The 12,263-nt window shown below is 37.6% G+C and overlaps 3 protein-coding genes across 4 annotated transcripts; 1 reads left to right on the top strand and 2 right to left on the bottom strand.

Moving 5' to 3' along the window:
• Positions 1-488: 488 nt before the first annotated feature.
• LOC122137924 lies at positions 489-4,216 on the bottom strand. Of its 2 annotated transcripts, none has more exons than XM_042727043.1 (3): positions 4,004-4,216; positions 3,846-3,904; positions 489-3,669 (listed from the first exon to the last, which is right to left on the bottom strand). In XM_042727043.1, the coding sequence occupies exons 1-3, from the start codon at positions 4,024-4,026 to the stop codon at positions 614-616; spliced, it is 3,138 nt and encodes a 1,045-aa protein (XP_042582977.1). In that variant the 5' UTR covers positions 4,027-4,216; the 3' UTR covers positions 489-613. The 2 variants fall into 2 exon arrangements, with proteins under 2 accessions (XP_042582977.1, XP_042582979.1); XM_042727045.1 differs by having other exon boundaries at positions 489-3,660.
• A 94-nt stretch (positions 4,217-4,310) lies between these two features.
• On the bottom strand, positions 4,311-5,761 carry LOC109051748 (E3 ubiquitin-protein ligase RNF182-like). The gene is made up of 2 exons (XM_019069231.2): positions 5,214-5,761; positions 4,311-5,124 (listed from the first exon to the last, which is right to left on the bottom strand). Exons 1-2 carry the CDS (start codon positions 5,626-5,628, stop codon positions 5,066-5,068), a joined length of 474 nt encoding a protein of 157 aa, XP_018924776.1. The 5' UTR covers positions 5,629-5,761; the 3' UTR covers positions 4,311-5,065.
• A 2,581-nt stretch (positions 5,762-8,342) lies between these two features.
• On the top strand, positions 8,343-12,263 carry LOC109051755 (RING finger protein 222-like). The gene is made up of 2 exons (XM_019069240.2): positions 8,343-8,875; positions 10,820-12,263. The coding sequence occupies exon 2, from the start codon at positions 10,903-10,905 to the stop codon at positions 11,509-11,511; it is 609 nt and encodes a 202-aa protein (XP_018924785.1). The 5' UTR covers positions 8,343-8,875; positions 10,820-10,902; the 3' UTR covers positions 11,512-12,263.

Below are 12,263 nucleotides of genomic sequence, written 5' to 3'. Positions count from 1 at the left end.
TGCTTAATTTACAACACATTATTAATTATCTTAAAAGTTCCAGAGTTGAAAAGTTACTGCACAACAGGAATGACCTAAAGAAAGACCTCTTGCCTCGTTAAAATGTCTGCTCATAATAATAATTAAGTGATTAAGTTTTAAATAGCTTGGCCTGAATAATTAAAATCACAGTTTGTCAGTGATACTTCAAGAAAACTCAATTCAAATCCATGGACTTTGGAGACTATAATATCGAGAGAGAAAAAATTATTGGCATGGAAACAAAGTGTGCTCACATGTCTGAACCCATCCTCACATCAGTAAACTAATTTCATGATTTATATTCAATAACAGAAAGTTATATTTGGATGCAAGGTTTACTGTTTTCAAATTCGGTTTGATATAAGACATCTGAATATATTGCTTGGGGAAAAAATGGTTAATATCATCCACATTTTTTCTTCCAAAATCATGACTATCAGCGGGAAGTAAAGAACAAACTATGAAACTCAGAACTCAGAAATTTAATGCAAATTAATGTGAGGATAGATCTGGCGCCATCTACCTACAGAAGAGAAAATCACCTCACATTGCAGTTAAGGACGGCTGCCATTGGATTGCATGCGGGCAGATCTCAACTTGAGGTCATTTCGTCCTGCAAAGTGGTATTGGGTATCAATGTCCCCTCATAAAATGGATCAATATCCTCTGCTGTAGGTGTGGTATGATTCCCAGGCTCCAGCTGTGACTCATAAGCAGCTGTTGGCATAAGCTCAGGGACGCGTAAATCCATTGCACTTTCATCCATTTCATTTTGTAAGGCTGAGATCATAGAGGAACTGTCTAAAACCAGCTCTTTAAAACTTTCCTCCATCACTGATGTTGAATTACTGCTGTTTTGATCACTTTCGAGATCCACTTCTTCCTTCGCCTTGGTGTTAGCAGAATGTGGTTTGACATCGGTGAAGGAGGTGCTACCTGCTATATAGGAAATCTGAACTGGTTTATAATTGTTTAGGCCTGATTTTGTCATAGACATGTTAAGGTTGGGTTTGGTTGTGGGTCTTAAAGCCTGGGACACACTGACGGCACTAAGGTTGATATCTGCTTCTGAGATTGGAGACGTTTCGTTCCTCCAGTCTGAAGCTGCATTAGCTTTTAGGATGTTAACTTTGCCAGAAGGTTTCATAGCAGATCTGTGCATAGGTGACTGGAAAGTGAGCTTTGTAGAGCCATCCGTTTTTTGACTATTAATGCCAGCAGATCTATAAATTGCAGATTGAGAGGTTGAGATAGCATAGATGTTCTGGTGGTCTGAATTGTCTTTAACTTGCCTTCCAATCGCAAAGCTGCTGGTCGGTCTCAGTCTAATGGGGCTATAATTTTCAGTAGTATTTGACTGTGTTATTCCAGTAGAATTTCTATCTTTAATTTCCTTTGTTGGATTTAACACACCTTCATGTTCCTTCAAAACATACCTGCGAAGTGGCTGGATAGCAGCATTGTGTATTCGAGGATACCCAGTCACTTTGTTCATAAGAGAAGACTTATGAATTGGAAGAATAAGCTCTGATGTGGGACTGTTATGACTGTTGCTAGATTTTATGGATGCTTTGTTTAAGTTGGATCTAACAAAACTGCCTGTTGGGAATTCATCTTTGTTAGATTTAGAGGGCTGTGCTGAAGTAAGCCTACTTGAAGTCCACCTCTGAGATGTTTTTGACTGAACTTCGTCAACAGCTACATTATTTGTAGTATTTGTGCCACTGAGAGATGTTTTCATTGCTACAGCTTGACCTCTAACAGCATGGTGCTTTAGAGCATCAGACATCAGGTTACTTGCACCTTCAGTAGAAGAGATGGTTTCACGTTTAGGTCCATTATCAAAAGAATCTGTCTGATCCCAATAAAGTTGTTTTTCTTGGCTTGATTCAATGTCCTTGAACTGGAAAAGCATTTTTTTGTAGCTCTTATGCATCAAGGGTTTTTGAGCGAGTGCACTTTGGGCGGTATGTGAACGAGCAGGGGCATATTGCACATTAGATAAAGACTTTAAGAGGGGCTTTTGGCCAGAGTGCATTTCTGATTTTTGTAGCGATGTCTGCAATGTAGGGACAAATGTGAAACCTTTAAAAGCATATGGCTTTTTAAAAGTTAGATAATATGGTCGGCTACTAGACGTACCTGAATTTTTAGATGCGCCCTGAGTCCCAGCCACAGATGGACTAAAGCCGTGGACATGACTCTTCAATGTGTTACCTGGCACAAGACTTGGCGCAGGATAATGTTTAATGGATAACGATTGTACAGTACTTTGGCCGAAGGAATTCAGATGTGACCTATTTTGCGCATTATGCTGACTTGGCTTCCTCAATGAATGATTTGTTAGGTCTGGTAGATAAATATTTGTATCACGTTCTGAAAATAACATTTTGTTCTTTCCAAACTGCATTCGTGGGGTCAAGTCAGTGATTTCTTTTGACCGTTTGAGTAGTGCAGACATCTGGATGCCACTGTTTTCATCTGATAGGAAGTAAGAGTGGGCATTATTGGTGACTGAAGGCCTGATGGCAGATATACCTGTAGCCAGATTATCATACTTCTTTTGATTGTGAAAGGTTTGAATGGGCACAACATTCTGACTACTTTGTCCCCCATTTTGGTAACCATTTTGTGTCGACTGAATGTTCTCGAGCATGTAGCTATTTGTATTTCCAAATTCAAAACTGCTTTGCAGATTTGCTTTTGGATTGGCAACCCTTTCAGAATTAGACAGCTTGATGTGATCCTGCTGAGAAGAAAACATCTGAGATTTTATTAATGGAAGGATGCTAGGACCTCCATTTGAATTTGATCTCTTAAATGCAGGTGATATTGGTGTTGGGATTGGCGTTTTGAACACCTTTGAAAGAGCTACGTCCCTCATATTCTCGTAGGAAATTTGAGAAATGATTCCAGTCCCAGCAGAAAAAGCTTGTGGCAATGGTTGGCTCTTTTGCTGATTTGCTGTTACAATTGAGGGAGATGTATTTGATGGTACAACTCTCCTCAGCATGTTTTGATTCTGGCCATTGTTTTGAAGAAAATTTTCCATCAGCATGTTTCCATTACTTTTGTGCCTCATATTGTGGTTCACTGTTGAGCTTCTAGGCATATAATTAGTTGGAATATTTTCCTTCAAATAAGGTTCATTGAGTCCTAATGGTTGTGAACTGCCTGAGTGCATTTCTGATTTAGAAATATGTTGATGTCCAAATGAGCCTGATCTATGCACATATGCTGCATGCATTCCACCTTTTTTCCTCACCAGCCTTGGGGCCAAATTAATATTACTAGAGCTAATTTGGCTCCCTTTAACGTCTAAAGTATTTTGTTCCTGCTGGACTGTTTGGGAAGCATAGCTTCTTTTGGCATCAATTTCATCATTAAATTTGGCGCTTGATAATTCAACAGGTTTATTTCTGATATTGGACTGGACTTTATGTGGGACTGAATAGACTGAGTTGACATCATTTCTCTGGTTGTATGAGGCAGAGCTGATCCACGGCAGCTGATATTTGCTGTTAAACTGTTCTCTGTTGCTTTGAAGACTGCCTCTTATTGGATTTTGAATGGGTGGATTAACACTTTTGAAACTTTCCAGAGCTTGTATTTTGATCTTTGAATCATCCGTGACATCTCCTAAAGGCATTGGTGATGAACCAACAATGTATTTAGCTATTTTATAAATGCATATGGCAGCAAATTTAAAGCCTATTTATTTGTACACATTATGCAGAATATATGAAAAAGGACAATAACACAGTTTTGACTACTTTTGTCACATGCAGCTGTTCTAAATACTCAGACTAAAAACTACACCTTACCTATTGATACTTCAGGCAAACATCCCACAACAGAAAGAGCCAAACCAACCAGAGCCAGTCTATAAAAAATTAGTCCGTTTTAAAATTACAATAAATTATTACAAAAAAGGAATAAAGTATAAGAATGGTATTGCTAAATTGAAGGCCTGAATTCTTACCTCAGATAGTATTGAAGAGACATGTTTTAAGGACTAATGCACTTGTGCTTACGTTCCACACAATGCTTTTTGTTACACCTGGTCCAAATTACCCTATTAATTTGGGCTCACTGAACCGCTAATATTGTTGATCAGCATGATGGTGATCGCTGACGAGGTTCACCTGAATGTGTTCAAAGCTAAGAACATAAAACTTTGCACATACACAATCTTAAATACTTAATGTGTTCTTAAAGTATGATGAAAATTTGTGACTCTGCCTCGGAGTAAAAAAAAAAAAAAAAAAAAAAAAGAGAGTGTGCTAAACTTGTCATAAAAATTATAAAAACATTTATTTGGTACAAACATAGCATACAGTCATTCTATATTTTCTTCTTAAAAAAAGTAAAATACTTATAAATACATATAAAATTACTTTGTGATCATGAAAAGACAAATACAATTAGGTCTCTTTCATTTGATACAAACGTAACACTGAAAAACTTATAATTAAACTTAATAGACAATAAATACAAGTAATATTTCATAGAAATTCTTCAAAATCATTAAGTTACAATAATTTAAAAAGGAGATATGGGTTGAGTATTCTCCATGATTTTGTAACAGAAAAGAAACAGCACCAAAAATATACTGGCCTAAAACAAATAATCTGTAAGGCAGTGTGGTTCATAAAAAAAAGAAAAGAAGGGGAAATCAAAAGACATGTTTTTGTTGTGTTGTTTATAGGTTTCTCTGGAACAACCCTACGTTTTTGTTATGGCAACGAGTCACGCCCAACAGCAAACAGTCCTCTTGTGCTTCCCAGGCGCTGACTTTCCACAGCTTCAGCACAAAAACACATCAATGTTATCCAAAGGTTTCCATTGTGGACTGCCATCCATAACCTCGAGGCAGGGCCGGGACACCCTCAAACACTGGAGGGGACACACCCACCCAAATGTTCCGTTCGTCTGTTTTTCAGTAGATGATTCTTAAATGATTACATCTGCTCCCTTAAATCACGCGTGGTTACATCTTTTGGCGTTCAGATGATCTGAGTGACACTTCTGGAAATCTTGTCTTTCACATCATGTAGCAAGACATCATTGCCAGGTCCCTCAAGTCTTCATCAGTCATACAGTCTGAAAACACAGATGACACATGTTAATTAGTTCTTTAAGGACTCTATTCGTGTATTAAAGCCATTCAAACGCACGTGCAAAATACTCACTTCTCCGTGCATCCCCGGTGAATTTCTGGCACAGGCGACTCAAACGTTTCATCAGGCGTCTTTTTCGCGATCTTGGCGGGGGTGATACTTCTTCTTTTGGTGGGGTGACCGTGTCCCGTTTGGGCTCCTCGGTGTCTTCGTCGTCATCCGCACATTCCTCCGCGCAGCCCTCGGTGACAAGCCGCTCAAAAACGTCCTCGTCTACCGGCAGGGTCTCTTGGATCCTCGCCTCCGACAGCGGCGTGGAGTGACGGCACAGCGGACACATTATCCGGGGTTCAGGGCTCTCCGCGGAGCGCCAGAGCATCACCAGGCAGCTCTCGCAAAACGTGTGTTTGCAGCACAGCTGTCGAGGACACCGCTGACCGAGGTTGTAAGTTCTGTAGCAGATTCCGCACTCCGTCTCTGGAAACATGTTGTCCTGTCGTTTGTTTGCTTCTCTCTTGTTGCGAACTCTTAAAGTGGTTGGTAGTAAAGTGCCGGTGATTCATGCTGAGGAGTCTTATATAGTCTAGTTGGTGAAGGCGGATCGGATGAACGTACGTAGAAGGGAGGTGTTTTGATTTCCTTTCGTTCTCAGCCAGACTGTCTTTAGCAACAGGACTAGCAATTTTAAACAAGTGACGTCATCGTCTGTAAACACTGTGATGTCATGCATGACTAAACAGCACCAGAAGTTAAATCATATTGGCCTACGTGTCTTACTGTACTTCTACTTCTACTTTTTTTTTTTTTTTAAGGTTTAATAGATAGGCTACAGTAAATGTTTGTATTGAGAAAACCAAAGCAGGAATTCCCCATGCACTGTTTTTGCCAAGTATGTTAGATTTTGGGAAAATGTGCCTGTGTGCGTGTGCGGGGGAGTCATTGAATTTACTGATATGCAGGACTATTATGGTAAATCTAGTAAATCAATGTCAAGTGACGCCCGGTTTATTTGAATTCACCCCTGTTTTTAAAGGGGTCATGAACTAGAAAACAAAATTCCCTTGATCTTTTGACATATTAGAGGTCATTGCACTATAAAAATATCATGTAAGCACTTTCTTGTTAGTTTAAAAACTAATTGATGAGGGGTAAAAACAGGACATTAAAAAGCCCATTCTAAATTATGTTTTTTGATGTAAAAATCTTGATAACATTTTAAGTGTACCTTAGAGAACAGTACCAAAAAAGGCAGTTCATGACCCCTTTAAAAATGCAAATGAAATATTTAATTAATTCTAAATAAACAATGTTTTTTTGGGGAATTTCGTTTTGTTGTGTTTTAAGACTTAGGTTGACATTAAAACTTTTCAAACTCAGAATTACATCATCTTTTTTTTTTTTTTTTACATCATCTCTTTTGCTTGACATTTGTACAGTTAGCCTGTGAAAATATTACATATTTTACAATCGCCCTTTTTCTAGCATGCCGGAATCCGTGCCTTTTTGAACCACTGAGTGCCCCGGTTATTCTACTGTAAGTTTGGAGGAAACAACTGTTCTATAAAAATAAACAGTGATTACAGCAAGGGAAATACAATACACCCGAGCTGTGCTGTACCTTATTAACCTAATCCAAACAAAACCACTCTACCCCACTGTGAAATTTCCCAGAATGCACTCTCCCCCTGTTTTCTCCCTCCCCGTCATTCCCTTACTTGGTCTTGGGTGTGCTGCACTGATTCTAAACTGGCTGTAGCCGGTTGTCCTTTCCTCAGAGTGCTTCCTGTATTCTCTTGTATGGTTTCTTCTTAAGAGCACACACTTTTTTACTCTGTAATCTGATACTTTTGTGTTTATAGTGTATCATATATAAGTGCTGTCTGAAATTTTCTTCTAAGATTAGTATATTTCCCAGGCTCCTATGCTTATGTCGAGTTTTTTCACTTTAATGGCAATGAAAATAACCTATTCACTGCTATTAATGTGACATTACTGAGGCTACATATAGGAGACTGATAAAAATATTATTTTAAGAAGAAAATTTCAAATGGCACTTAGAGGCTTTTGCATCTAAACTTTGTGTGTGTGTGTGTGTGTGTGTGTGTGTGTGTGTGTGTATACACATGTATGTAATAATAGTAATATGAATATCACTAAAATTATAACTGTAGAAATACAGTATGGAATTGTTGTGTTTCCAGTAAATTCTGAAAGAGGAGCCCTGATGTTTTATACGTGAACAAGACAAAACAGGAGGAAGTTGAGAAATAAAGTCAACAATGAAAGTAAAAAAAAGGTTGGCTGAGGATGTCATTGCCAGCCATGTTCAACGTGCAGTTAAAACACTCACTACAAAACATGACACATGACCACAGTCTTCTGAGTTATAAATAGAACAAACAGCTCTTAATCATTTACTTACAGTATTTAACAATACCAGAAAGCCAGTCGCTCGTGTCCCATGAATTTTCCATGGATTAGGTTACAGTTACCATTTCAGTGCCAGATATTATGTGTTTGTGGAAAAGTAAGTGCATTCTATGAAATGTTTTGTCTTTTTTTTCTGTTTCTTGGCATAATAATGCCCAAACTGTATTTGAACAGTATTAAGAACTGAATTTTAAATGGCTTTCCAGACTCATAAACATTCATCTTTTAATTTTGGCATGATTGTACCATGTTCTTTCATGCTTAAAAGAATAGATCAGCCAGTGATCACCCTCATGATGTTCTAACTTGTGACAGTGACTGCCTTTTTTTTTGACAAAAGAATCATATATTTAAGAAGGTCAAAAGAACAGTCAAAAACAAACAAACAAACAAAAAAAGCACTCGGACATTTTGCATATCCTCTTTAGAATAAAAAAAGGCATCATAGAATTTTCATTTTTGGGTGAATTTTGAAAACTGCATAATTAATTAAATTATATTGCTTTATTTTTGACATGAATTTTATGGAGTGTAGTCATTTAATGATTATTGATATACTATTATAGGTTTTACTAATATTTTACATTTTTGTTTGCATGTAAAATTTTAGTTAAAGTTTTAATAATTTTGTTGTATGTTTTTTTTTACTTATTTTAAATTATGATAACTGCAGATTCAAATTTTTTTTTTAAAATGATGTTTAATTTAATTTGGTATTTAAAGCTAAACTAAAATGAAATTGAGAAATTTTGCCTTGGAAACTAGCGGAAATGAAAGTTTTCATATTTAAGTTTTTCAGTTAATGTTTGTTTTATTTAGAATTTTTAGTTTTAGTTAACCATATCAAGCCTTGTGTACATGAAGTTTTGCACAGCACTGTACTGTATCAAATTAAAAAGTCAAATTGTGGAAAAGTCCAATTTTGCCTAATGAACAAGTTAAATAACAGTGCAGTGAGACACATCTATGAAAGCATTCTGTAGCAACAATAGCTCTTGTGCTGTTCCCTCTCCTAGTAACCAGGCCATCTCTTGATAATAAATGTCAGTGAAGCAGCTCCCACCCCAGCCATACAAAACATGACATCGGGGGGGGAAGAGACAGAAAGAAAGAGACAGAGGTAAACGTACAAAAACATACACGTGCAGGGTATAAACAGACAGAGTTAAATGGTGACAGAGCTTAGTCAACAGTTTTCCCCCCAAACTTCTCACCTGTGACAAACTGACCCAGCATGGACCCGGCGCTCACGTTTGAAAGGGCACAGAGCATTTCACCTTGAAAAAAACAGCAGGACTGGAACGGTGAGTGAATCTTTCATCCTTCTTTCACACACTATAAACTGGTGCTAATAGAACACCCAGCTCTTGTTCTCTGAATGACAGCAATGATAAGCCATTGTGTGCAGATAAAGAGTTCCCAGATATGTGAATATTTTTACTTACCATTTCTGTTTCCTTTCCATTTCTTACATAAATATTGAAGTGTAGATAGTTTATGAAAGATTTTCACAGTGTAACTACATGCATTCTTTCTGAAAACAATGATGTCATTGTGTAACTCGCATGACCATATGTTAAGTGGCTTTGTTTAATGTTAATTAGCATATTTCAGTTACATTTGCAAACTGGCACTACAAATGACAATAACATATAAATAAACAATTCTGCATATTAAGATCTGAAGTGCTTATATTTTAATAAATGTTCAAGTCCAAGTCTGCACTCGTAGACTTAATATTGTCACTAATTCTATAGAGACCTGCATTGCTAGGCAGCCCCTCCTGTGAGTGATGGTTGCTTTGACTATGCCCACTCGAGAGTTGGATTGAAACTGCAACACTAATAAGAAAACAGACAGCAGGGTTTATTAGGAGTAAAGAGTCTTAATAAACCCTGCTATATCCGGACCTTTTTTGTATGTGCAGTTGTAAATGTGTACATATTTCTTGCCCAATTAATCAAAATTGTAAATACAAAGCATTTGAGAGTAAAAACATGTGCAGATGAAAGCCAAATCTGGTGAAATCATCATAAAATTGTGTTGTTTACAAGCCAAAAGTGGCTCATTTTATATGCAGGTGTAGACATACATTTACTAATCATTATCACAAGATCTATGTGACTTTTCAGAGTTTTTGTTCATGTTTTGGTGTTGTGCCAAGACCCAGTTTCTCAATATTTTAATGATTTCATACACAGGAAGTGCGAGAGTAGCTTGCGAAACTGGGTCAGTTCCACTAATTTATAAACTAGATGAGACCTGATTAACCAGGATCTGGCGAATACAAAGTAGCGTTTCATTATTATATGCATGTTTAAAATGGTTAAGGACATAAGGCACTTAAAAGTTAGAATTTGTGTGGAACAGTTATTTGCTTTGGCATCACTTGCTCAACAAATAGATCCTCTACAGTGAAAGGGTGCCGTCAGAATGAGAGTCCACACAGCTGATAAAAACATCACAAGTACTTCACATGACATGAGTTAACATCTTGTGAAGTGAAAAGCTGTGTGTTCGTAATGAAGAAATAAATTAATACATTTTTATCATTAAGCAGCTAAAATAAGAGTCCCTCATCCATAATATTGGTTTCTCCAGTGAAAAAGTTGTCTTGTCTGAATCCGGAGAGAAATATGCACAGATCAAGCACCTTTTACAAGCAAAACAGTTCTAAATAAATATGCCTGTGGATTTTGATGTGAGAGGACAACAGGGGATATAGTCTTGAGGAAGCGTTACTATAGATTATGGACTGTATTTTGGCCTGAAGATGCTTTAAAGTGAAAACACCTTAATGATGGATTTGTTTATTACAAACACACAGCTTTTCGCTTACGAAGATGTTAATTGGTGGACTAAAGTTATAAGGATTACTTCTGGATTATTGTGAGGTTTTTTTCAGCTGTGTGAACTCTCATTCTGACGGCACCCATTCACTGCAGAGGATCCACTGGTGAGCAAATTATGTAATAGCAGATAACGGTTGAACAAATCTTTAAAGTTTTACCATTTTGCATATGTATATAAAGACACATTTCTCCAAATCTGTTCTGATGAAGAAACAAACTCATCTACATCTTTGATGACCTGTGGGAGAGTATTTTTTCAGTTCATTTTCATGTTTTTATGTGAATTATTCCTTTGAAATAATGCTAACACCTTAATCACATCTTTGTGGCCATCTGTGGCATCACTGTTTCCTAGATGAGACATGATTAAACATGATCCATCATTTTTTTTTCAAGGTTACTTCAGAAGAGCACCACTCTGGAAGTCCCTATTGAAGATTTAAAGCCATATTCTCTGTGGCTTCTCAGTTTCCTCCATCATGTCAGAGACTCGACCAATGCCTGTACAAACTGAGGTGCCTTCAGAGTCTCCAGAGGTGGAGTGTCCAGTTTGCTATCAGGAGTACGACCAGAGCTCCAAACTCCCACGCATGCTAGAATGCCTTCACGTCTTCTGTACAGAATGTCTCCGTAAGATCCAGCTCACTCCTTTGCACCCCCCAGACCCCAACAGCGCCCCCTCAATCTCCTGCCCCCTGTGCCGCCACTCCACCCCGCTACAGAGTGGCGATGCATACTCTCTCCCCTGCAACTCACGGATTCTTGCCCAGTTGCCTCCCGTAGCCTTCCGTCTGCCTGCGTCGGTGTCTGCCCGGCTGGCCACGGTGACCCAGCGCTTGGTGCTATCTCTGGGGGAGAGGGATACCCGATTCATAATCCTGCCCACTGTTAGTCTGAGGGTGGAGCAGATGGGAGAAGGCACAGAAATGGTAAACCCACCTAGGGTGCTGCATCGAGAGATTGAGGTTCTGAGGAGACACAAGAAGACCCTGATGTGTGTTCAGGTTCTGGCTGTCATCTTCTGGATTATGTTTGTGCTGACTTGTGTGATTGGAGTTGTGTTTGGGCCAAACCTCTTTCATAATTGAAAGATTAAGGACATGGGTGTATCTTGTTACATTAATATATTTATTCTGTCCCTGCATTTTTCAAATGACAACATTTAGATCATTATAAATAGATCATTTTGATTACATGTAAAACCTACAGTCGCCCTGAAATTTAGACACTTAAAAGGTTTCTAGTAGGCCTATACAAAGTTTAGGTTTTTAAATTATACAATAATATATGGTTCAAAGTAAAGACAAAAAGTATTGTGAAACCTGGTTGACAAATGTTAGAGAAACAAGTTCAATTATATGTAATTATATGTAACGACTCCATATTGTACATCCATTAAAAATGAACCTTTTACTTACTGTTGATATTAATGCTTAAACCAAATTCAGAAAACGGTGAGGTTAGTTCTGAAAATAACTCTACACTAGTGTCAAGGAGATGATATTTGGTTTTATACTTTATTGAATTCAATACATTTTATTTGGTTTAAGTGTCCAAATGCCGTATGAGCCCATTTTTCATGTTCATATTGTAGTGTGTAGTCCAACAATTATTCCTGTCCTTAACTGTTATGTCAATATTCTAAAGGATGGTATTCTCTTTTCTCTAACTTTTTTGTACAGTATGTTGTTTTGTATGCAAGCATGAAAAATATATAGGCCTGCAGCATTCTGTGTTTTAGAAAAAATGCATTGTTGTTTAATTTGAAAAAAAAAAAGAAAAAAAAAAGAATCGTGTAGACTGCCCAGCATGGGCTTTTTTCATGAGAAATTATGAGCTA

This window comes from Cyprinus carpio, chromosome B7, assembly GCF_018340385.1.
Source record: "Cyprinus carpio isolate SPL01 chromosome B7, ASM1834038v1, whole genome shotgun sequence".
Taxonomy (NCBI): domain Eukaryota; kingdom Metazoa; phylum Chordata; class Actinopteri; order Cypriniformes; family Cyprinidae; genus Cyprinus; species Cyprinus carpio.
This window is presented reverse-complemented; position numbering and strand designations above follow the sequence as displayed.